Source organism: Bos mutus, chromosome 10 (assembly GCF_027580195.1).
Source record: "Bos mutus isolate GX-2022 chromosome 10, NWIPB_WYAK_1.1, whole genome shotgun sequence".
In the NCBI taxonomy this organism is placed as follows: domain Eukaryota; kingdom Metazoa; phylum Chordata; class Mammalia; order Artiodactyla; family Bovidae; genus Bos; species Bos mutus.
This window is the reverse complement of record NC_091626.1, coordinates 507,670-533,043: the sequence shown is the minus strand read 5'-3', so window position 1 is coordinate 533,043 and position 25,374 is coordinate 507,670. Positions and strand designations below refer to the sequence as shown.

General features: G+C 46.3%; 1 protein-coding gene across 2 annotated transcripts in view; it reads right to left on the bottom strand.

Moving 5' to 3' along the window:
* MCC (MCC regulator of WNT signaling pathway) overlaps nucleotides 1-25,374 on the bottom strand; it is a 533,449-nt gene that overhangs the window by 31,908 nt on the left and 476,167 nt on the right. For both annotated transcript variants that reach the window (XM_070377172.1, XM_005902721.3), the window contains 4 exons: nucleotides 23,940-24,088; nucleotides 19,215-19,355; nucleotides 16,368-16,471; nucleotides 11,526-11,709 (listed from right to left, as the gene is read on the bottom strand). In XM_070377172.1, the coding sequence (XP_070233273.1) occupies nucleotides 11,526-11,709; nucleotides 16,368-16,471; nucleotides 19,215-19,355; nucleotides 23,940-24,088 (578 nt within the window). The remainder of the gene's footprint in view (nucleotides 1-11,525; nucleotides 11,710-16,367; nucleotides 16,472-19,214; nucleotides 19,356-23,939; nucleotides 24,089-25,374) is intronic.

The window sequence follows — 25,374 nt, the reverse complement described above, 5'->3', positions numbered from 1 at the left end:
AGACAGGAAGGAGGTTAAAAATTATTCATCAATCAATGCTGTGTTCTCAAGCTGTATTTTACAAAGGATGAGACGGGACAAGCAGCAACGCCCTCCAGTTGGAACGCTTCAGGTGCGACGTCATAAGCAAAGCGGAGCAAGGGAAGCGTGAAACAGCAACCGGTACTGCCAGCAGAGGGCGCGGGGAGCCGGCGGGGTGTCTGTGGATGACAGCTGTCCAAGAGTGACTCGTCTTGAGGAGACAGGGTCCCCCCTCAGCACCTCAGCCTTCTTCAGTAAAGCTCGGTGACAGGCATGCCTCACAAAGAACCACCCAGGAGCACTCAGAGCTCGCCTGCGTGGATTGTCAACACAGTGTGGAGGGATAGATGCCTATGGCCTAAGGTTCCACACGTGAGCAAAATTAGAGTGAACTGAAGTGGTGGCAGTGTTCACAGCGCATTCCACGTGACTGAGGGAGGAGATGTCCTCCCAGACACGGCATGTTTAGACAGCACGGTGCTGGGAAATAGCAACACTTTTTTTCCAGTGAGTGGGGAGAAGGCTTCAGGTAGGAAAATCCTCTCCCATGAAGCTGAGACTCGCCACGAGAAGTTCACTTTACAACTTCTTTTTATGAAAAGTCACTTTGGAAAATTTTAAATATACAGAAAACCCAGAGATAAACTAGTACCTGGGTGGCTTTTTTTCATGTCTTCTTTGAAATGCCTTTTTAGAAATGCAACACACTTGGGCTTCCCTGGTGGTGCAGCAGACGGGAGGCTTCCTGCCAGCGCAGGGGACACAGCTTCCACTCCTGGTCTGGGAGGCCTGCACATGCCGCACAGCAGCTAAGCCCCCCTGCCGCAACGCCGGGGCCCACGGGCTGCAACTGCGGAAGCCCACGAACCTAGAGCCTGTGCTCGGTAACAAGAGACGCCACCACCAGGAGAAGCCCGTGTGCTGCAACTGGAGAGCAGCCCCTCTCTCCACAACTAGAGAATGCCCATTCACAGCAGTGAAGAACCAGTGCAACCATGTATAATAAATACATAATTAAAAAAAAGACATAGAACATCCTGGAGGTACCCCCTGATTCCTGTCACTTAAAAAAAGATATTTCCTACAAACTGAAGGTAACGTACACCGGTCAGCATGGCCATCATCAAAAAGTTTACAAATAGTAAATGCTGGTGAGTGTGTGGAGAAAAGGGAACTCCCCTACCTAAGTGGTGGGACTGTAAGTTGGTGCAGCCACGGTGGAAAACAGTACGGGGATGCCTCAGAAACCTAAAAGTAGAATTACCATATGATTCAGCAATCCTATTCTTGGACATATATCTGGACAAAACTATAATTCACAAAGATACACGCACCCCTATGTTCATAGCAGTACTGTTTACAATAGCCAAGAGATGGAAGCAATAGACGAATGGATAAAGAAGATATGGGGTGTGTGTGTATAGAATGAAATATTAGCCATCAAAAAGTACAAAATAATGCCATTTGCAGCAATGTGGATGCAACTAGAGATTATCATACTAAGTGAAGCAAATCAGAAAGACAAATACCATATCACTTATATGTGGCATCTGAAGTGGGACACCAATGAACCCACCTATGAAACAGATAGGCTTCCATGGGGTCGCAGAGTCAGACACAACTGAGTGACTGAATTGAACTGATGAAATGGAAACAGGGACATAGAGAATGGACTGGTGGTTGCCAAGGAGGAGGGGTGGGAGAGGGAAGCACTGTGCGTTTGGTGTATACAGAATGGATAAACTGTATGGTTTATATATATATTATACATAATACATACAGATATATAAAACTGGTGTATATAGGATGGATAAACAGCAAGGTGCTACTATATAGCCCAGGGGACTATATTCAATATCCTGTGATAAACAGTAGTGGAAAACAATGGACATGTATGTATAACTGAGTCACTCTGCTCTACAGCAGTAATTAACACAGCATGATAAATCAAATATACCTTAGTAAAAATTTAAAAAACTACTTCAATACTCAAAGGACAGTAGAACCTAGAGAGTTCTCCAAATATTCTGCAGGCCCTGAAAGGTTAGTATGTTGGCATATTTTCTGTTTAGCAGGACTGGTGCTCCCCAGTGAGAGAAAGAAACAGAAAAGAAGGGCAAAAGGTCTCCCCTCCAGTCTCTACCCCTGTGGAAAGCTCAGGGCTGTAATGCTTTTCCAGGGGAAAGTTTAATTCCAGATAAGCACCCAGCCCGGCAGCCCCTCTGGGCGGCTTCCCTCTCCTTCCAGGACACCCCAGCGGGCAACGGATCAGGCGAGGCTCATTACGGTTCTGCTCTGTGCTCTCACGGTCCTACCCGGAATATGGCTCTGACAGCGCTGGGTGGAGGGGAGGCCACGGCCCTTTCTCAGCCTCCTTTAGACAAAGGCGCCGTCTCCAGAGAGCTGGCTGCCACTGCGGGGCGGGGGGCAAGTCAGCCATTAACCCTCGGGCTGGGAATGCAGGAGGACCGCAGGATGAGCACAGCTGTCAAGGGGGGATACGTCACTGTCCGAGGGAGCTGGGCTCCTCCTCTCCAGGGTGAGACGGATGGTGGGAGAGGGGCAGATGAAGGAAAGCCCGGTGTTTTGCTCTGGTTTCTCCAGGAGCCAGGCCAGGTTGCGTGGGCTTCTCCTTTCCCTGATGCTCGGCTTGTGCTCCCCTCGGCTGGCTCGGTTCCGAGTCCATTAGTGGCCTGCGGGACGTCCGCTCGCTGCCCGCATGGGGGCCTCCAGCGAGGGGAGCGCTTGCTGGCCGGCCTGGGGCCCCCACCCCCTGCCTGCCTGATCGCGGTGGGACTGGATACAAGAGTGAGTTCAGATGGCCTCTTTTCTGTCCCTCTGCACTGTGTCTGCTGCTTGTCCTCAAGACAACTTCCCCTCTTGCTTTATAGGGAAAAAAACCCCATCTTTTTTTCCCAGCTTCCTCATCTTGTCTTGGCAGAAAAGAACATTTCTTTTGTCTTGAAAACCAGAGATGGATTCCTCCTAAAGTTTTTCTCAATGTCTTACATGGCTCCCAGTTACAATCTCACTTTCACCACGTGCCACCGGGGGGCCTTCTAGCTGCTGAGCATTTACAATTTATTTGAAGGGTGGCGGGGGTCAGGCCAGGTGACATTGGGCCCCACTTCTCTGAGCAGAAACTTGAGCCTGTCAACTGCTTGAACCTTTCAGTGTTGTGCTGGGTATCCACCTATGCCCCACCCCCTTTCTGACAATTCTTTGTCACAAAGGAGTAAAAGTACTCAACACAGCCCAAACTTCCTAGGTCCGGATGCTCTCACATGATTATAAGAATTCTCTAGAAGTGGTTCAGGCAGGAAAAATTTCCCCAAAAAAAAAAAAAATAGAGCTGATGCTCAAACACCAAGTTTAAACTGTGCGGACCACTCATACCTGGATCTTTTAAAAATAAATATAGTTCTATAGGACTTTCCTGGCATAGTGGATAAGAATCCGCCTGCCAATGTAGGAGTCACAGGTTTGATCCCTGGTCCCGGAAAATCTCACATGCCATGAAGCAACTAATTCTGCATGCCCCAAGTACAGAGCCTATGCTTCAGAGCTTGTGAGATGCAAATACTGAAGCCCATACACATAGAGCTTGTGCTCTGCAACAAGAGAAGCCACTGCAATGAGAAGCCCGCGCAAGGCAATGAAAAGTAGCTCCTGATTGCTGCAACTAGAGAAAGCCCGAGCAAAGCAACAAAGACTCAGCGCAGCCGGGAATTAAAAAAAAATATATATATACATACATATATACATATATGTGTATATATATATATATATATATAGTATTACATTTATGATGGGGTTGGAGGAATCCGTGGTGAGTCTTGGAACGGATCCTCTGAGATTATACGGGTACGTAAAACCTGCCAGCAGATAACTACAGTCCTCAAGCACTTTCTGCTTTCAGAAACTTAGCTGACAGTGGAAGGCAAAATGAGAGACACAGTTAGGAGACAGATGATATTTCTGCAGCTATTTATAAGGTGCTGTTATGATAGTGTTGGAAACCAGGCATCTCTAAAACAAATATTAACCTGCTCCTGATTTGGTTGCTGATAACATACGGAGATAAACACCACATAGATCTGATACTTCCACTGCTGCTAATAATTTCTCTGACATTAAAAAAATTAAGCACTTTACAGTCAGCACTCCCTATCTATGAATTCTGCATCTGCGGATTTAGCCAACCTCAGGTGTAAAATTTTTGAGAATAAAAGAAAAAAAAAAAAGAAAAAAAAGAAAAAAAATCCAGGAAGTTCCAAAGAGCAAAACTTCAATTTGCCATGTGCTGGCAACTATTTACATAGCATTTACATTTTATTTACAATTATTTACATAGCTTTTACATTATATTTGGTATTATATAAGTAACTTAGACATGATTTAAAATATATGAGAGGATGTGTGTAGGTTCTAATGCAAGTATTACAATGTTTTACACAAGGGACTTGAGCATCTTTGAACTTTGGTATCCACAGAGGTCCAGAACCAATCCCTCGAGGATATCGAGGGATGACTGTAAATGATTTCCAACGTCATTAATAATTAAGAGGTACAAAGTAAAATATTAAGGGTATTTTTTTTTTGCTTAGAGATTGACCAAATTTTTAAAATGTATGTTATCCAGTTTCAGCAAAGGAGGCAGAGGTGCTCACACAGTTGCTGGATCGTGTATGGGGAGGTGTGTGGCACTAGTTGACATTTGAAATAATAGTCATTTTTGAGCCAGCACCTTCTACTTCTCAGACTTGATCCCATAGAAACTGCATCAGGGGCACAGATACAAGGACAGGGTGGAGACTGCAGCAGTATTATAATAGTGAAAGTCAAAGTGAAGTCGCGCAGTCGTGTCTGACTCTTTGCGACCCCATGGGCTGTAGCCTACCAGGCTCCTCTGTCCATGGGATTTTCCAGGAAATAGTCCTGGAGTGGATTGCCATTTCCTTCTCCAGGGGATCTTCCCAACCCAGGGATCGAATCCGGGGCTCCCGCATTGTAGACAGACGCTTTACCATCTGAGCCACCAGGGAAGTCAACAAGTAAGAACATCCAACAAGTGAAAATCATTCAGTCGTGTCTGTCTCTTTGCAACCCCATTCTGCAGCCTGCCAGGCTCCTCTGTCCATGGAATTCTCCAGGCTGGAACACTGGAGTGGGTAGCCTATACCTTCTCCTGGGGATCTTCCCAACCCAGGGATCAAACCCAGGTCTCCTGCATTGCAGGTGGATTCTTTACCATCTGAGCCACCAGGGAAGCTCAAGAATACTGGAGTGGGTAGCCTATCCCTTCTCCAGCGGATCTTCCTGACCCAGGAATTGAACCGGGGTCTCCTGCATTGCAGGCGGATTCTTTACCAGCTGAGCCACCAGGGAAGCTACTACTGAGAAGAATGGCACACACAGAGATGCCTAAACATATAACAACACTAAGGGGAAAGGGAAGGGAAAGGGCAAGATTCACGAGAGTCCAATAAACAGGATCCTTTTCGGGGTAAAATGAGATGGAGTCACATTTTTAAAGATGCCATGTGTCGGTCTGTTGACGACACAACCCTGCCCCTTCTCCTGGGACCCTCCCCTTCTCTTTGCCCCCGAGGCTCCTGTGGAAACCGCCATGACCACAGATAACTGGGGAGGTACTTGAGCCCAGCTGGGCAAGATGTTCCTTCCTAGGATTTTCTTACTTGACGCCAGTGAAACCAGTCAGCCCAGTGTACTGATGGAGGTGGTGTGCGGGTTTTCTGTCGTCTGGGGAGTGGCCTGCAGCAGGGAGGTGTGGGGGCCACAGGGCCCAGGTGAGGTCTAGTTCTCCCGCTCATCCGAGCCCTCTGCCCTCAGCCTGGGTCCACGGCTCCTGTGTGGGAGACCCGATATCCACCCCCAGATTTGAGTATGCGTCTGCCACTGGCAACCGAGGGGCTAGCAGGTAATTAAAAAATGGGCGGCTGAATCTGTGAAGACACTCTCCAGACTGTGCGCCATATTGTTTTCAGTGAGGGTCCTCACATGGGGAATTTTATGTAATGCTTGGATTTCAATTGTTAAGCTTACTTTGAATACAATGAGCATATCATTTTTGGGGAATCAGCAAGTCTTAAGGAAAGGGAAAGCATTTCAACTCTCTATCTAGTTCCCACAGAAGCTAAATGATAAGTGACAGGACATTTCTGCAGGAGGCCTGCACACCACGCTATCATGTGGAGGACTGTGTCTGAGCTGGACTTTAGAACTGATGAGCACTCCTAAGCCTAAGTCCCAAAGACTCCAGATAGACTCTCCTGGTACTTGGGTGGGGAAAGCACCTCTTTTTTTCAGAGGGAAGTAGACGTGCCTACTCTGACAGTCAGATCGAGTCTCTCATTCCTGGAAGGTAGCTGATTTGCAGGGGGTGCACAGGCTTATCCTAACTGGACGGCTGCTTCAAGTCCATTCACCCTTTCAGTGGACACAGTTCCACTCTGCTCAGTCTTTCTTTCTGTTCCAGGGAAACTTCATCTTAGATCTTGGAAGGTGAGGGCTGGGCACCTCTGCTGCTCCACTACTCTCCATTTGAACCGAGGGAGCAGGCCTCAGTGTGAGTGGTCAGCCAGGTGGAACCCCAGTTCCCTGGGTGTTTCCCAAGCTAAATGCAAGGCTGCAATCACAGCCTCACAGGATCAGCACCTGCTGGCAGGAGAGAAGGGACCCCAGCCTCCAAAAGGGCAGACTTGCTGTGGCTGATGCTGTCTTGGCCCCTTGTCCTATTGTAGATTTAGATCAATGATCGTGCTTCTAACCAATGAGCTGAAAGTGTAATGCTTGACAAAAAGAGCAGGTCTGACTAAGAATTCCCATTCTCATTTCTTAGCAGTTTAGTCCACTTGCCTCACTGCTATGATACACTGATAAAGCTTTCCAGGCAACCCACATTACCTGGTTACTCTGTTAAGACAATTATATTTTCTAATTAGGCCGCAGCTGTAGTTTTACAAGAAAAAAAAAAAAAAGTGTTTCAAAACTGCAAGAGCAGCATCTCTGGGCTCCTGACCACAGAGTCAGCTGTTGGGCTGGTTACATGTGCATTGTCCTCCCTGGGAACCGCCCCTCTGCTGCTCGGTTCCAAAACCACGACCTTTCAGCTATCGGGAGCTGCTGTGTACTACCAGTCTGAAGCCTGGCACTCAGCATTCCTTTCCTGAGACCTGGGGGACCAATGGCTGGCACTCTGATTAGAAGTCTCTCTGCCAGCTGGCTACAGCGGGAGGGGAGGGGACTGGTGGAGCCACATACAGCTCCACCTCGGAGGCCTCCGGTCTGTCTTTCGTCCGTAATCTTGACAAGCTGGGAAGGCTGGGTGGAACGCCAAGATTTACAAACAAAATCACTTATAATTATGAAAGCGTCTGGTGGTTTGGGACTTTTCTTTTTTGGGGGTACTTTTTTTCCTGAGCTGCACTGAACATAATCAGCAGGCTGCTTGTGTCAGGCCCCAGGAATGTGTGCTGCCACATGAATGCCTGGCGTGAGGTTCCTTTGTACCCACTGAGCAGCTCTGATTTGGGTGGGAATGTGAAAGGGAATTTTTAAGGAGAATTGAGTGAAATCTGACCTCTGTAAGCCCTCTGTACTTTGATGGGAAGATCTGTTTAAGACTGAATTTAATTCATATGGGCAATCTTTAACGAGGTCACCCTTGCAAATAGAAACTAAGTTCTGAGCAATCTCAATCTACAGAAATACATCACCTCAAATTAAGCTTCTTAGGTCAGGAATCAACAGCTAGAACTGAACATGGAACAACAGACTGGTTCCAAAGAGGAAAAGGAGTACGTCAAGGCTGTATATTGTCACCCTGCTTATTTAACTTCTATGCAGAATACATCATGAGAAATGCTGGGCTGGAAGAAGCACAAGCTGGAATCAAGAATGCCAGGAGAAATATAAACTCAGATATGCAGATGACACCACCCTTATGGCAGAAAGTGAAGAGGAACTGAAAAGCCTCTTGATGAAAGTGAAAGAGGAGAGTGAAAAAGTTGGCTTAAAGTGTAACATTCAGAAAACGAAGATCATAGCATCTGGTCCCATCACCTCGTGGCAAATAGATGGGGAAACAGTATCAGACTTTATTTTTCTGGGCTCCAAAATTACTGCAGATGGTGATTGCAGCTATGAAATTAAAAGACGCTTACTCCTTGGAAAGTTATGACCAACCTAGATAGCATATTGAAAAGCAGAGACATTACTTTGCCAACAAAGATCCGTCTAGTCAAGGCTGTGGTTTTTACAGTGGTCATGTATGGATGTGAGAGTTGGACTGTGAAGAAAGCTGAGCACCGAAGAATTGATGCTTTTGACCTGTGGCGTTGGAGAAGACTCTTGAGAGTCCCTTGGACTGCAAGGAGATCCAACCGGTCCATTCTGAAGGAGATCAGTCCTGGGTGTTCTTTGGAAGGAATGATGCTAAAGCCGAAACTCCAGTACTTTGGCCAATTCATGCGAAGAGTTGACTCATTGGAAAAGACTGTGATGCTGGGAGGGATTGGGGGCAGGAGGAGAAGGGGACGACAGAGGATGAGATGGCTGGATGGCATCACCAACTCGATGGACGTGAGTTTGAGTGAGCTCCGGGAGTTGGTGATGGACAGGGAGGCCTGGCGTGCTGCAATTCATGGGGTCGCAAAGAGTTGGACACGACTGAGTGACTGAACTGAACTGAAGAAGACTGTCTCAAAATCAAGGCTCATCTATACATTAAAATATTTCTAAGCAATATTCACCCTTACAGTCTCCACTGAAGGGCTGGAGAGAAAATGTTCCCACTCCTGCCTGGCTCTACATTTGAATCTGACTTAGATTAAAGTATTATTTTTATTTATATATTTTGCAGGTAATAATTATTTTGTGGGTGGGGAGGCGTGAGCTAAAAACCTGTAAGAAACCCCTTATAAGCTATTGAAACAGCACACTATTCCTGTCAACCCAACTCTTGTGCTCACTAATTCAACAGGACAGAATTTACTGACAACGTGAGAACTGCATTTCTATTCTAAATGAATGTGGAAATTACAGATTATCTACATCTGGAAAAGTCATTAAGAAGAGCATCTGCTTTATGAGTTTAAACAAAATAATCTGGTTTTGTCCATCAGCAGATGAATGGATAAGAAAGCTGTGGTACATATACACAATGGAGTATTACTCAGCCATTAAAAAGAATACATTTGAATCAGTTCTAATGAGGTGGATGAAACTGGAGCCTATTATACAGAGTGAAGTAAGCCAGAAAGAAAAACACCAATACAGTACACTAATGCATATATATGGAATTTAGAAAGATGGTAACAATAACCCTGTATATGAGACAGCAAAAGAGACACAGATGTATAGAACAGTCTTTTGGACTCTGTTGGAGAGGGAGAGGCTGGGATGATTTGGGAGAATGGCACTGAAACATGTATAATATCATACAAGAAATGAATTGCCAGTCCAGGTTCGATGCAGGATACAGAATGCTTGGGGCTGGTGTACTGGGACGACCCAGAGGGATGGTACGGGGAGGGAGGTGGGAGGAGGGGTCAGGATGGGGAACACGGGTACACCCGTGGCAGATTCATGCTGATGTATGACAAAACCAATACAATATTGTAAAGTAATTAGCCTCCAATTAAGATGAATAAATTTAAATTAAAAAAAAAGAAAATAAATAAATGATCATCTGTGCTTTGCTTCCTTGAATAAGACAACTGTTGCTGGAGTCAAAAGGAAATAACTCCCTTGTGTCTGTGGGCACCTGGCCAAGTGTGTTACTGGGAATGTCGCCTTTCCTGAGGCACCAGGTCCAGAACAGGTAAGTCTGCACTTGGGCAGATAGCCGGGGTCCTGCCAGCAGGAGAGACAGCTGGGATCATTATGTTCCCTTCAGGTACCGAACAAAACATCAGTATTTCTTCTTTTGCCCTTGAGATTGAATACACCCTTACGTGGTTTTGGTTGCTTGATCTGTAAGCAAACAGCATTTTTAAGTCATAAGCTCCAACCTGGCCTAGTGAAAAGAATACGCTTGGTGCCACAGCCTGGGCTTGGGTCTGAACACCCCTCTGAGCTGTCAGTTATGTGACTTTATGTCGGCAGGCCACTCACACATCTCTGAGCCAAGTCTCTCTCACCTGTAAAAATGGGGTCATTACTCTTCCTATCTTTTGTGATGTGGTTATTACATGAGAATCTCTAACAAAGTACTTTCTAGACAGAACTGGAACATAAAGGGAAGGCATTCTATTTGCAGCAACATAGATGGACCTAGGGATTATCACACTAAGTGAAGTAAGACAGAGAAAGACAAATATATGCTATCACTTCTATGCAGAATCTAAAATATGATACAAATGAACTTATTTATGAAACAGAAATAGACTCACAGACATAGAAAGCAAACTTATGCCTACCAAAGTGGGAAGGAGGTGGGAGACATAAATTAGGAGTTTGGGGTTAGTAGACACAAATCACTATATATCACATAAACAAATAATAAGGTCCTACTGTATAGCACAGAAAACTATATTCAATATTATATATTAAACTAAAATGGAAAAGAATATGAAGAAATATATATATACACATGGCTGGATGGCATCACTGACTCGATGGACGTGAGTCTCAGTGAACTCCGGGAGTTGGTGATGGACAGGGAGGCCTGGCGTGCTGCGATTCATGGGGGTCGCAAAGAGTCAGACACGACTGAGCGACTGATCTGATCTGATCTGATATATATGAATCACTAGCTGTATACCAGAAACTAATACAATATTGTAAATCAATTAAAAAAAAAGAAAGAAAAAGGGAAGGCATTCATGTTTTTAGGGATTTTGGTGACAAGACATGAGAAGATCATTGGAAAACATTTCATTATGACTCTCCATCCACACCCAGTGGAATCCAACTGCTTCAGCAAATTATGCTTAGCAAGGTGTTCACTGTTTCCCTCCCCATCTTGTTCAAGCACCTGCTTCAGTTTTCTAGATTCACAGATACTGAACTTGAACCCCAGTTCATGCTAAGCATCTGCTAAACACATGCTATGAATATGGCCTCACTCTACAGGGCAAAAGGTGGGAGAAGGGAAGCCTGTTGCCCGAGAAGGCTTTACGAAGGACACAGGCACAGGAGGAAGGGAGAGAACGCAGCCTGGAACTAGGAGGCGGTCTGGGGCTTGGATGCTTCGGGACCATTTGCAGCACATGGGCCTTCACCACCCCAGATGCTTCTTGAAAATCAAGGACTGTTAGGAAATGCAGGGCAGAACAAAGTGGGAAAGGGCACAGGACAGAAAGCAACATGGTTCCCCCCCCTTCCCTCTGGGCGGCAACATGAGAAGGCATTTTCCAGCTCTCCCACTCAGATCCCAACTGTCGGGAGGGTGCAGCCTGCCACCCTTGAGCCTCGCAGTCCTTGAGCTTGGCCAGTGGAGCCGGTGGACGCCCACCCGGTGCGGCAGGAGCGCGGACTACCTGGTATGGCTGTTGGAGGACAGGCTCTCCCAGGGCTGCCCGCTGCAGCCAGCCACCGCGAAGGCGCCCCCGCAGCTGCCGTCCAGCTTCATGAGCAAGGCCTTGGCGGCGTTCTCAGCTGTCTTCCGGCAGTCGTGGGCTCGCTTGAGCATCTGAGTAATGTTTTCATCCCCTGACTGGTCTCCTGCAAGAAACCAAGGGGTTAATTAATCAGCAATGGTCTAGATAAACAAGGCTGGGTGATGGGGCAGGCACTCAGGGTGGAGGTGGCTTGGTGGAGACAGGGGTGGAGCGTGTGTCCTGGGGCCGGTCCTTCACCTAGAAGCTGCGATGAGGAAGGCTTTCTCTTCCCCCACAGACGAAGGGCTGGCCCGTGTGAGCTTCCAGCTCTGTGTCCAGCGGTAACCTGCTCTGATTTCCTAACTCCTGAGGCTCCTGGCTGCTCCCGGCATGCAACCCCAAGACTCCTGTGCGGCCCGTCTCCCTCAGCTGCTCAGCGCTTCCTTGGGAGCGAGACCAAGGGGAAATGAGGCCCAACCTCGCCATGTTTCCACACGTCTGCAGCTTCGCTTAGAACTTCATGTAGGCACGAGACACAGAACTAATGGTTAAAACGAAAACCTTGGGATTGGCTCTGATGTCCTGCATGGATGCTCTCCCTGAGTGCAGTCATGTCCAGGGGCAAGCTCCATGCCTCTCACAGCCAGCTAATGTCTGCAGCAACACTCAGGGTGGTGGCCACCAGCACGCAGCCAGGTTGGGGATCCCCTGCCCAAGGTGGCCATGTTCTAGCTGCGTTTTCAAAAACTTTGCAGGCCAAATAAGTCATTGGTTTGTTACCTCTACAGCCCAGACCCTCAATCTTCCAATATTTATAAATGAAATCTAATGCCAAAGTCTAAGATACAAAAATGGTAAATATGAAACTGGCTTAAGTGGGCAGCGGGTATGGGGAGGGGGATACACTCAGCTTTCCCACTCTCCAAGCCCAACACTGGGGCCCAAAGAAACTCCTCCAGATTCCCAGGCACAGTTTGAAAACCACCGTCTAAATCATCCAGGATGAATGGTTGTGCAGTCGAGAAGAAACAAAGGAGAAATCCCCATAACTACACTGTGGGTGAATGTTACAACTCATTCTTGCTGTGCGGCTCCATGGCACGTTAGGGCAGGATGACATATCACTGCAACTGGGCAGAATGGAAGAGTCCGGTTTAATAGGGAGCTGCTAAAAAGTAAGCTTAAAAAGCTGCTAAATAAGATACTTTACAGACATCCACAACTGACTGCTCTCTGAATTCTGAAGAGGCATATTAACTGACTGCTCCATTTTATAAATAGACCCATGAGCCAACCAGGATTATGTGAATACAAGGCATTTTATTATTGATTTTAAATATTTAAAATGCAGATTTAAGTCCTTTTAGCTCCTATCCAAGTCACTGTGCTGAGTAGGGACAAGCTTCATATGAGGTGCCTTTCGAGGATAGCACAGACTAAGACAGTCCTCTGAGAAAAAGTAGAAATAAAATGATTGATTTTTTGCCTTTAATTGATAATTTTCCTTAATACATTTATTAAAAAAAAAAGAACTTGACAGCAAGCCAAGATCATTTTAGGATTCTGCTTAATAGGAAGAATAAAGTTTTATGGTTTGGTTAAAAGACCCTGAAAAATGAGCTTCCTAATGGAAATGCTGGCAGAGTTTCTACTGTTGGGCTGGGAGGGTAATACTATTTAAAAAACAACAACAAAAAAACAAGAAAACTCAGAGAGAGAGGTGGAGGATGGTCACACATACAAATGGAGGCCTGCTTCCTCACTGGGTGACTTGGATATGAAACAGGAAATTAATACCCAGGATACTCCTTTATTTCAGATTCCTGTCCATGTCAAAACTGAGGAAAGGAGGGAAGGAGGAAAAGCAGGCGAGTGTTTGTTCAGTGCAAAAGCTACAGCCTGGGCTCCTTGTGGCTCAGAATGGTCAAGAATCCACCTGCCAATGGAGGAGACACAGGTTCAGTCCCTGGTCTGGAAGATCCCACAGGCCACGTGGTAACTAAGTCCGTGCGCCACAACCACTGAGCCCGCGCTCTGGACCCCGGGAGCTGCGACTGCTGAAGCCTGCACGCCTAGAGACTGTGCTCCGCAAGGAGAGGAACCACCAAGAGAAGCCGACTCACCGCAACGAACAGTACCCCTGTTCTCCACAACTAGAGAGAGCCCAAGTGCAGCAACGAAGACCCAGCACAGCCAATAAATAGATAAAAAAAAAAAAAAAAAAAGACCTTGGAAATTCAGTTCAGTTCAGTTGCTCAGTCATGTTCAACTCTTTGCAATCCCATGGACCACAGCATGCCAGGCCTCCCTGTCCATCACCAACTCCCAGAGTTTACTCAAATTCATGCCCATTGTGTCAGTGATGCCATCCAACCATCCATCCTCTGTTGTCCCTGTCTCCCGCCTTCAATATTTGCCAGCATCAGGGTCTTTTCAAATGAGACAGCTCTTCGCATCAGGTGGCCAAAGTAGTGGAATTTCAGCTTCAGCATCAGTCCTTCCAATGAACACCCAGGACTGATCTCCTTTAGGATGGACTGGTTGGATCTCCTTGCAGTCCAAGGGACTCAAGAGTCTTCTCCAACACCACAGTTCAAAAGCATCAATTTTTGGTGCTCGGCGTTTTTTATAGTCCAAATCTCACATCCATACATGACTACTAGAAAAACCATAGCCTTGACTAGAAGGAACTTTGTTGGCAAAGTGATGTCTCTGCTTTTTAAGATGCTGTCTAGGTTGGGCATAACTTTTCTTCCAAGGAGTAAGCGTCTGTTAATTCCATGGCTGCAATCACCATCTGCAATGATTTTGGAGCCCCCCAAAATAAAGTCAGCCACTGTTTCCACTGGGACCGGATGCCATAATCTTCGTTTTCTGAATGTTGAGCTTTAAGCCAACTTTTTTCACTCTCCTCTTTCACCTTCATCAAGAGGCTCTTTAGCTCTTCTTCACTTTCTGCCATAAGGGTGGTGTCATCTGCATATCTCAGGTTATTGATCTTTCTCCCGGCAATCTTGATTTCAGCTTGTGCTTCATCCAGACCAGTGTTTCTCATGAAGTACTCTGCATATAAATTAAATAAACAGGGAGACAAGATACAGCCTTGACATACTCCTTTTCCTATTTGGAACCAGTCTGTTGTTCCATGTCCAGTTTTAACTGTTGCTTCCTGACCTGCATACAGATTTCTCAAGAGGCAAGTCAGGTGGTCTGGTTCCCATCTCTTGAAGAATTTTCCACAGTTTATTGTGATCCACACAGTCAAAGGCTTTGGCATAGTCAATAAAGCAGTAGTAGATGTTTTTCTGGAACTCTCTTGCTTTTTTGATGATCCAGTGGATGTTGGCAATTTGATCTCTGGTTCCTCTGCCTTTTCTAAAACCAGCTGGAACATCTAGAAGTTCATGATTCACGTATTGCTGAAGCCTGGCTTGGAGAATTTTGAGCATTACTTTACTAGCATATGAAATGAATGCAATTGTGCGGTAGTTTGAGCATTCTTTGGCATTGCCTTTCTTAGGGATTGGAATGAAAACTGACCTTTTCAGTCCTGTGGCCACTGCTGAGTTTTCCAAATTTGCTGGCATATTGAGTGCAGCACTTTCACAGCATCATCTTTTAGGGTTTGAAATAGCTCAACTGGGATTCCATCAGGTCTTATTAAAAGAAAAAAAAGAAAAGCTAAAGCCTGGGCAGGGAGGGAGGAGCTGGCAAGGAGGATGGGAGATGCACTCAGGAGGTACCCTGATGCGAGCTTCTTTGCAAGGTGTGTCCTGGAAGGACAGCCTTAACATGGGCTCACAGCCTAGGAGGAAAAGGATGACGGGTGGCCTGCTCGCCAGCCTGTGCAGAGTGCCCACCTTTGACTCTCGAGTCATCTGGTCACTTGCTGTGGTTCACTTGCTGTGGTTTCTCGGGAGAAGTTGCTGTGGTCAAGTGTAGGCTGAGGGAGCCAGGAGGCCCCAGGACTGGGGGCCTCTGTCACTGAACCTCTGTTTCCTTCCAAACACTGTTTCCACTGTTATTGTCCCCATGTTATGTCAAGGCCCACAGTCATAGTCAAGGGTGAAGTTTTGGCAAATGATGGTAACTAGGATGCCCTGCATGTGTTTTTTTCAGTTCATAGCCCTTCTAGTTACTCAGCACTGGGGCACAGTAGTCGGGGGCGGTGTGGGTCTGGAGGGACAAATGATGCCGACCCTGGGGGATGCATGACCCCTGCAGTGGAGGACGGGCAGGGAGGGCAGGTGGGCAGCAGGCCCCCGGGGTTGGCATTGGTGAAGCTGAAGATAACAAGGTATGAAATGTTCCTCTGCATTTCTATGTCACCTGGAGAGCAGGTAGGGGGAACCCATGTTCCTTTGAATCCAAAGGAACAAACCTGGAGAAAATGCAGTGCCAGATGAGGCAAAGGCCTTGTGGGCAGCACAGGGACCCTCAGGCACCAGCACTGCAGGGAGGCTGTGGGAGAGCTGGTCCCTTTCAGGGCGAATCTGGGCCTCCTGCCCCATCTGGTCCTAGAGTCGGCCTGGGAGAGTATGTTTCCCGAGACGGCCTGTTTGTTTTAACTTGTCTGTAATGCTGTTTCCACTTCAGTTCCTGCTGCATTCAACATAAACAATTTACTCGCTCAGTCATGAGGAAAAAATGAAAAACACACTTGACAAGTGAATTTCATGTTGTTGGGAGGCGTGCCAATGCCAACAGCCGAGACGGGGGGTAGGAGACCAGAAGAGGTGGGGGGACGAGGAGCAGGGGCTGCAGGAACCCAGCCACACTTACCAGGGGACGACCCCACACCGGCCGCCCGGAACTGCCCCAGGATGAGGCTCTGCTCGCTCTCGGCCAGAGCCAGGAGGAGTTCATAGGCTTCGATGCACTGCTCGCTGAAAGAGAAGCACATGGCGTCATCAGCTAGGGCTGAGAACTGCGAGTCCCCTGCGGTGCAGTGCGAGCCCTGCCTCTCAGCCTCCCTGCCCAGGTGGCAAGGACACGCCCACAGGCACTCATGGACAGAGTCAGGGGCTCGCTCTGCTTTGAGGCCCCCTCCCTGCCCTGCTTTAAAACAAAACAAAACAAAACAAAACTTTAGACTATGATCTAGAAAAATACAAGGGAAGCAATGAAGATGAGAGAGGCAAGTCTGCTGCTCCTTTGATGATCAGCTTGAAGGGAAAGGTGAAGCGCTCACAGCCTCTGGGTGCGCCCCGCCCACCTGGATCGCCACACCTCCTGTAATCCCCTTCCGCCTGGTTCCAGCTGGTTTGTGTGACTGAGAGAGTAAGGCAAAAGTGATGGGTCATCACATCCGAGGTTGGTTATGAAAGAACGGATGATTTCCATCTTGGTCTTTCTCTCTCTTTCCTCCTTTCCCTTTTCCTCTTGAATCATCCTTTTCAGAGGAGGCCAGCTGCCACGTCTTGAAGACCCTTGAGCAGCCCTATGGAGCAGCCCGTGTGGTTAGGAACTAAGGCGCCAGCCAATCTCCAGTGAAGGACCGAGGATTCTACCCGAAGCCTTTCGAAGCAGATCTGCCAGCCCCAATTAAGCTGACGCAGCTCTGGCTGAGAGCTTGACCAAAAACTCAAGAGACCCAGAGCCAGAACCTCCTAGACAAATCACTCCCAGATTCCTGACCCCAGAAGCTTTGACATAATAAACAGTTATACGATAATAGGGAATTCATATAGCAGCCCAGAAAGGGGCTGTTTTAACTGAGACCTGCCTATTCAATAGAGTGGCCGCTAGCCACATGTGGATATTTAAATGAAAAAGAACTTAAGGTAAATAAATGAACATTCAGTCTCTCTGCAGCAGTGGGCATATTTCATACGTTTAACAGCCATGTGCGGCTAGCAGTTGCTGCACTGGATAACACAGAGAACAGCTCCATCATCATAGAAAGTTTTGCCAGAGGCTTGTAAAGCTGCGTCATGAAACACTCACAAAATCTCTGACAAGAGCTGGAGTGTGGAGCGCTCTCTTCGGGTACACCAGACAGAGGATCAAACAGTGACCTCTGGAAAGCCACTGCTGCCCGTGGCCCCATAGGGACCCATGTCTGCACTGGATGGAGTGTGTGTATCATGCTTGAGTCATCCTGGCCAAATGCCTGCAGTAGTGAGAATCACCCCCAAGCAAAGAATTGATGAGCTTCTCCAAGCTGAGCAGGGGAAATGTGGCTTTACTCAACACTTAGTCAACAGACTTTTTTTTTTTCTTGTCTTTACTTTCAAGTTCCTTTACTAAGAGACAGGAAAGAGAGTCCAATGACTGCCTGTGGGTGCTGGCAGCTCCCCTTCTCAAGGGCAGTTGATCTTTCAAGTTAGAGATGCTGGGACGTTGCTTCTTCTGTACAGATGAAAGGGAGACTGAGGGTGCAGGAGAGCCTGTTTCAAGAGTAGTCACAGACGATCATCTGTTTGCTTTGGTGTGTCTGTAAACTAACAGGATTGCTCTCTAGCTTTGGTCTCCTGTATTTTGGTTTGATATATATATATATATTTTTTTTTTTTGAAGAAGCAATGTTTCTTAAAACAATACTGAATTCTCTGAGAGGATGCCAAGAGTAAGATACAATCACTACTCTGGGACTTTGGTAAATATGCCTAAGTGGTGACACTGATAAGTCTATGAAAACAATAATAAAGCTGAGTTTTGTAGCTATTAAACAAGTAGTAATTTAAAAATAGATAAATTCCAAAGCTGAAAAAAAGTGGTACAACTTGCTCATCAATGAATGAATCACATTCATTTAAACTGGTTTTTTTTAATGGGAAAAAAACTGGCAGCATGCCTGAAGAGACATGAAAATATTCATATCCTTTGATCTATAATTCCTGCTCCAGGGATTTTATCTCAAGGAAAATACAAGAATGACAGTTTTTGTATTAATTTATTCACCATAGAATTATTTTCAATATCAAGAGTCTGCAAGAGTCTAAATATCTTTTAGAGAAATGAGTAATAATACCATATAAACTTGATGGAAGGGATACAGTCAGTCAAAATAAATGGAGACTTTTAAGCAATAATATTACAGTTTGACAAACTGAAGGAAGAGAATGAATTAGATTTACCACAATGTAGAATATAATATGAATATAAATAAAGTCTGGAAGAACAAGAAGTGAACTTGTAACACAAAAATTGATGTTTTGAGTGATGTTGTTTAATCACTAAGTCGTGTCTGATTCTGTAGCCCACCAGGCTCCTCTGTGCATGGGATTTCCCAGGAAGAATACTGGAGTGGGTTGCCATTTCCTCCTCCAAGGGATCTTTCCAACCCAGGGATCGAGCCCCCATCTCCTGCATTGGCAGGCGGATTCTTTACCACTGCCAAAGGGAAGACTTGGAGTGATATTACTTACATGAAATAATATTTCAGTTGAATTGCTAACAGAAACATACCTGTTTTACTAATACCACACTCATTATCCTTATTTTCTTAATTGCTCCCAGGCTGCTAACTGATTTTTAATATTTATCACACCCTAGCATTTGCTGGTCCAGTTCTCTAGTCACATTTTCTAAAACGCGGTTTTCTACTTTCATGCAGAAGCTTGCTATGGATGCCCTTCTCAATGAAAGTGGCCCCTCGCCTGCCCGCCCGCCTGCCCAACTTCCTACCTGTACTGCAGGGCCAGCCTCAACGCGGTGGCATTGGATTCGTACTTCCCCACCAGCATGCTCATCCTCTCGGCATTGCTCTTGCACTCTTCCAGAGTTATGGTCAGAAGGTCATTTTGGGATTTGAGGTGTTCGATACGGCTACAAAGGAAGGAAAATCACATTCACAGTTTTACACTAGGATTATAATGCGTTGCCAAGATTTTAGTCATCCACTCTAGATTCTGGCCAAAATGCACGTTAGGATATGAGCTCATTAGATGTTTTAGCAAATGCAACTGATGAGAAGTAATAAAGCAAGCAACTCAAAGCTGAAGAATCATTAAATTCTGTGTGAATTAGAAATAAAAATTGCTCCCTGGTTATTTCCAACCAGTCATGGATGAGCCATTTGCCAGGTAAAGTGCTAGGCTTGGGAGATACACCATGGTAAGCAGCCCTAACCTTCATGAGAGTTAAGACTCAGATGTTCCAATGAACCACCCTCCACCCTCCACAGGGACAAATGAAAAGCAACCCTTACAATAAGAGCTACTATTTGTTAAGCCCTTGCTCAGTAACTCTCCCAATAGCCCTTTGAATTAAGTAGTATTATCTCCATTTCTCAGAGGAGGCACAGAAATGTTAATCCTTGGGCTCTGAACCAGGCAGTTTGACCCCAAATCCTTGACTCAGAATGCTCACTACAGAGCAGGAGCAAAGGATGAATCAATGAGTGAAAAAGAAACTGCACTTAAGGGGTACCTGAGTGGCAACTGCAGAGTGTATCCAAAGCTCTTTCCAGCTTGGACAGTCCCCTAACTGCCTACTACTGGCAGGATAATCAGTGGATAAGAATAAGTTTTATAAAAATCAGAACTGTAAACTCAAGGCCAAAGAGTTTATGGCAAAGTCAGAAAGCAGATTAGGAAAGCCGAAGCCTTCAGCCCCTGTTTTCTGTCCCAGGACGCTGATGCTCTGGATGCAATGATTCATTCCCCACAGGACATGGCCATCTGCAGTACTCAGATCACCAAGTCTTAAAGAGACATAAGGTTTCACACACACAAAATGTTAAGAGCTTGGAAGCCATCTGCTTTGAGGATCAATCTTAGGACCACGCATCTTAGCACATATAACTAAGACCGTTGCGTGGCTTTGGCAACAACAAGGTCGATTCAATGTAAGGTGTTACGGGATACAGTTTTCTGTCTCTGTTCACATGACGGCCTCTTCAGAGACTTCCCACCCTCTCATTTACTTCTTGACTTGCTCCAGTTACATTCAGTCCCTACTAATTAGATGAAACCAAACCTCCATGTGGTCAATTCTATCTCAGACAGCACCCCTGTATCGATGGCTCCTACCTTTTAAAACATTCTCCTTCATTTGGGTCATGACAGGTGTCTACTGGTTTTCTCCCTGCCGAAAGGTCGTTATTTCTCCTGTCTCCTCTGCTGGCTCCCTCTTCTCTATATAATTTGTGACAGTTGACATTCCCTTAGGACTCAGTCCTAGGTCCACTCCTCTATCAATGCTCTCTTCTGAGGGTGATTTTATCCCAAGACTTTCACAGGCATTTATGTTCCCATGGCTCCCAGATTCTTAGCTCATACCTCTCTTGTAAGTGCCAGTCTCACATATCCAGGGTTTCACACAGACACTTCAAGTTTAACATGGGATTCTTGACTTTCCTCTAACCATAACCTCCTCCATCTTCCCCATCTCAGTAAATGCCACCACCATACACCCGACAACAGAGGTAAGATATCTGCGAGTCTTGAAACCGCCCCTTATTTTATACATCTGTGGATTTTTATCACCACACATACAGTGACCCCTTCAAACTGCCTCTACTTGGCCGTGCTCGTTCACTGCAGAACTGGCTCAGTTTCCACCCCTGCCCACCCCTTGCCATTCTGCACATCTGAGTGAACTTTTAAAATTTAAATCAAATCTGTTCTTCCCCTACATAAAACACCTTAACAACTTCCAACAGCACTTGGTCTATTACCTCAAATTCCATAGCCCACCCAGCCCTGACTACTTCAGCACCTTGTCTCACGGGGCGCATCCTTTCACTCATTCTGTCTCAGTTCCATTGGGATTGGGGGAGTTCAGACTTCATACCAGCCACTTCCCAGCCTTGAAGTTGGTGAGTTGGCCCTTAAGACTCTTCCTGGTTTGTCACATGGCTGTTCCTTTCCCGCCTGAAAAATCTCAATTGCTATTTCCCCCCTTCAGAGATGCCTTCCCTGTCTTCGTACTTAAAATCAAGGCTACCTTTTATTTCGTCACAGTGTCATATTTACTTGGAGCTTTCTCATGTTCTAATTGGTCTGTTTTTGCTTAACTTCCTTAACAGGATATAACTCCATGAAATCTTGTCTGTTTTACTTTCTTTGGCACCCAAATAGCCCAGTATATAGTAGGTGCTTAATATCTGCATGCTGCGTGCTAAGCTGCTTCAGTCGTGTCTGACTCTGTACAACTCTGTGGACTGTAGCCCCCCAGGCTCCTCTGTCCGTGGGATTTTCCAGGCAAGAATACTGGAGTGGGTTGCCATTTCTTCCTCCAGGGGACCTTCCCGAGCCAGGGATCGAACCTTCGTGTCTTAAGTCTCCTGCATTGGCAGCCAGGTTCTTTACCACTAGCGCCACCTGAGAAGCCCAAAAAGCAACAATACTTTTGAGCAGTATTTTGAGTAGTGGCAGAGGCATGACCCACCCCATGCCTGTGCCACACACACACAAACACAAGTTAAAGGCTGTCATACTTTCAGAGTGTGATAGGACTACAACTTTGAGATAGGTAGTTAAATAAAAGATATCAGAACATACTGGTAGATAATTTACAAGCACTCCCATGTTCTAGCAGTAGCTGTGATAATACAGAAAACAATGGAGAAGAGGTGGACAGACAGGGGTTGACCAGCTGGACTATTTAATAGCTCTGGACTTGAGGCAAGTCATTCAATGTCAAAACATTTGCTTTCTGATTTGCAAAATGGGACTATTCTGCCCTCCCAAGTTGAGGATTTAGGGTTGTCTGTGAGTTTTTGGAAAGCTGTTACACTCCATAACAGTGTGAGCTACAGGCACCAAATAGTTCCCCCTTCTTTGGTCTCTCTTAGGTGCATATAACTGAAGAGAAAGGACCCCCTCCAATTCAACCACAGAACAGGCTTGTTAAATCCCAGAATCTGCTGAGAGGAGATCCTCCTACACAGAGGGCCCCTGAAGGCATCTGACTTCACTAAATTGCAAAGGGCATATCTGATTCAATTTTTAAGCACTCCCCTGCCTGTGACACTGAGAGCACTGCTTGTTTACTGCTACAAGGTAATCAGCAGGATTGTCACTCTTAACTATTTTGGATTTAATAAGGAAACCATTTAATTTCAAGATTTAAACGACCTAGATTGCCACGTTTCCTTGGTTCTCAAGTACTATATTAAACAGCTTCAAATCAGGGAGGACTAACAGGATAATTCAATTTATTCAGGTTTGCCATACACAAGGGGAATGGCATGAAGCAATGGTTGGGGGGGGGAAACGGCATCCATGTTTCTTACGGGTTGGCTCACAAGCCTCTCCAGTTCTTAGTAGGTAACCCCTGAAGACGGCTGGGTGAGGGCAGCTGCTGCATGCTCGGCCACCATTCAGCCACTGTGGGGCCAGGTCTGAGTCACAGCAGTCACCACAGCTTGGCCCTGCTCCTTCTCTTCTGCTTTTTTAACAACGCACTTTCATTGCTGGGATGACATACAAGCCAGTCTTTGCCAAAGAGGCAGGAGGACAAACTCAAATCACCTCCGTCATAAGATCTGGAAAGAACCCATAAAACTGGGCACACAGTTAAATTATTCTAATCAGGACAGTTAGACCTACTTAGAAAATCTGAACTAAGTAGGATAGGATATAGGGATGGGAGGATGTACACATTTGTGAAAAGTATAAATACGATGAGGCAACCCTTGAATGGAGCAGGGAGGGTTAGACTAGCATGCCTGGTCCACCCCAGGAATGTCTCAGTAGCTCTGGCCTGCATGCTAGGGAGCCATCTTGCCATCCTGACCTACTTGTCATTCCATATGGACTGCTCCTTAGTTTGTTAGGGCCAGTGCACAAGGAAAAGCGGGAGGGGGAATTCCCTGGTGGCACAGTGGGTAAGAACCCGCCCGCCAATGCAGGGGACATGGGGTCGATCCTTGGTCTCGGAAGATCCCACATGCTGCAGGGCAGTGAAGTCCGCATGTCATAACTCCTGAGCTCGTGTACTGTGGCTACTGAAGCCCAGAAAAGCCACCGTAATAAGAGGCTTGGGCACCGAAACTAGGGGTTGCAACTAGAGAAAGCCCGAGGGTAGTACGAAGACCCAGCACAGCCAGAAATAAGTAGATAAACAAATATAGCAGCGTGTTAAAACAGAAAGAAGACAGAGCCCCTGGTTCATAAATTATTTAAAGAATTTAAAACAGTGCAACTAACACTTAAAACAGTGACAGCAGAGCAGTAAAGCGAGTGTGGGCTCCTTCTAAGCACGAGGCCCTGTGCATTTGATGACAGGTCACAGGGGCCCACAGAGCCGGCCCTCCTGTGATGAGCAGGGTGGTGGAAACTCGCACCTGCCAGCTCGACAGCATCACCTTAAGCCCTAATGCATCAGCCAGCCTCAACGGATCTTTGGGATGGGACTGGGGTTTCCCCTCAACACCACCACCGAATACACAGGATTCCTCCTTACCTGTTCAGCCGCTCCGTTTCCACCTCAAACTCTCTAATCTTGCTTTCCGAGATGGCAGATCCATGGGAGTAGAGAGTCTGGAAGATTTCCTGAATGTTGGAGCAGTCCTGAAGAGAGTGGGCCAGGTGCTCTGCCACGCTGCTGGACACCTGAACAGGTGAGCATTAATTCCTCTCTGGACAAAGCCACTTCCGGGATGCTGGGCCCCGGGCCCTTGCTTCCCAATTTAAACCGTTCAGTTTTAAACAGTTTAAAGCTGATGTTCCTTGAGAATTGGGCACCCAATGACATAGCTACCCAGATATTTTTCAGTTTGTATAATATAATCCTAGTATAAAAAGTTAACTACTGTGAACGCAGTACACAAAACAGGGTCAAAATGCAACTGCATCCTCTAAGCTGTATCCTCAGCAGCAGGCATGAAAGATCCTGAGCCTTGGGACCTAAAATTTTGTATATTAAATAGAGTTTGGACATCCTTTCTCCTTCCTAAACCCCCTGCCACCCTCAACACTTGTCTCCTGTAGCTAAGGTGAACATCCCATTCCTTCACTTTCATAATTCAGCTTTGGCATGGAAGCTGGGTGCCTGCAATTTCTGCCCAGTGCAAAATTCTAAAATAGGGCCTTAAAAGTTCTGTTTCTGTTTTTCCCCATCCCTGAGGGTCAAACCAGTCAATCTTAAGGAAAATCAACCCTGAACAGTTGTTGGAAGGACTGATGCTGAAGCTCCAATATTTTGGTCATCTGAGGTAAAAAGGCGACTCATTGGAAAAGTCCCTGATACTGGGAAAGATTGAGGGCAGGAGGAGAAGAGGGCATCAGAGGATGAGATAGCTGGATGGCATCACTGATGCAATGGACATGAACTCGGGCAAACTTTGGGAGATGGTGAGGGACAGGGAGGCCTGGCTGCTGAAGTCCATGGGGTTGCAACAGTCGGACACGACTGGGCGACTGAGCAACATTAACAAGGATCAAATAACTGGATTTTCCAGCCTCACGCCCAAATCCTCAAAGACATCCCCAGGGAACTGAAATTATTCTCTTTTCACTATTCATCAGTTCACAGCCCCAGGGTATTCGGCATTCTACAAAAGAAAACTCCAGAACTGAGCTGGAAGGTTCCGGTCTGTCCCAGCATCGGCTGTACTTCAAAGGCAGCGATCCTGCTCAGTGGAGAGCACCTTCCCTTTCAAGAGGGACGTGCGAATAATCAAGTTCTCTTAGAGCTTCCTGACTCACTCGGTCTCTGGGGAAGCAGGGTGATATAAAGCAAGTATTTCAAGACTTTGATCTGTATTGCCAGTAACAAGACCTCAATCATTTCTTTCTGAATGGTTTCAACTAGAGAAACAAAAAGCTCCCTTTAAAGCTGAAGGGGTAATTCACTACCGGCGAACCACTAAGCATTTTAACCTGACCCTTTGGAAGGA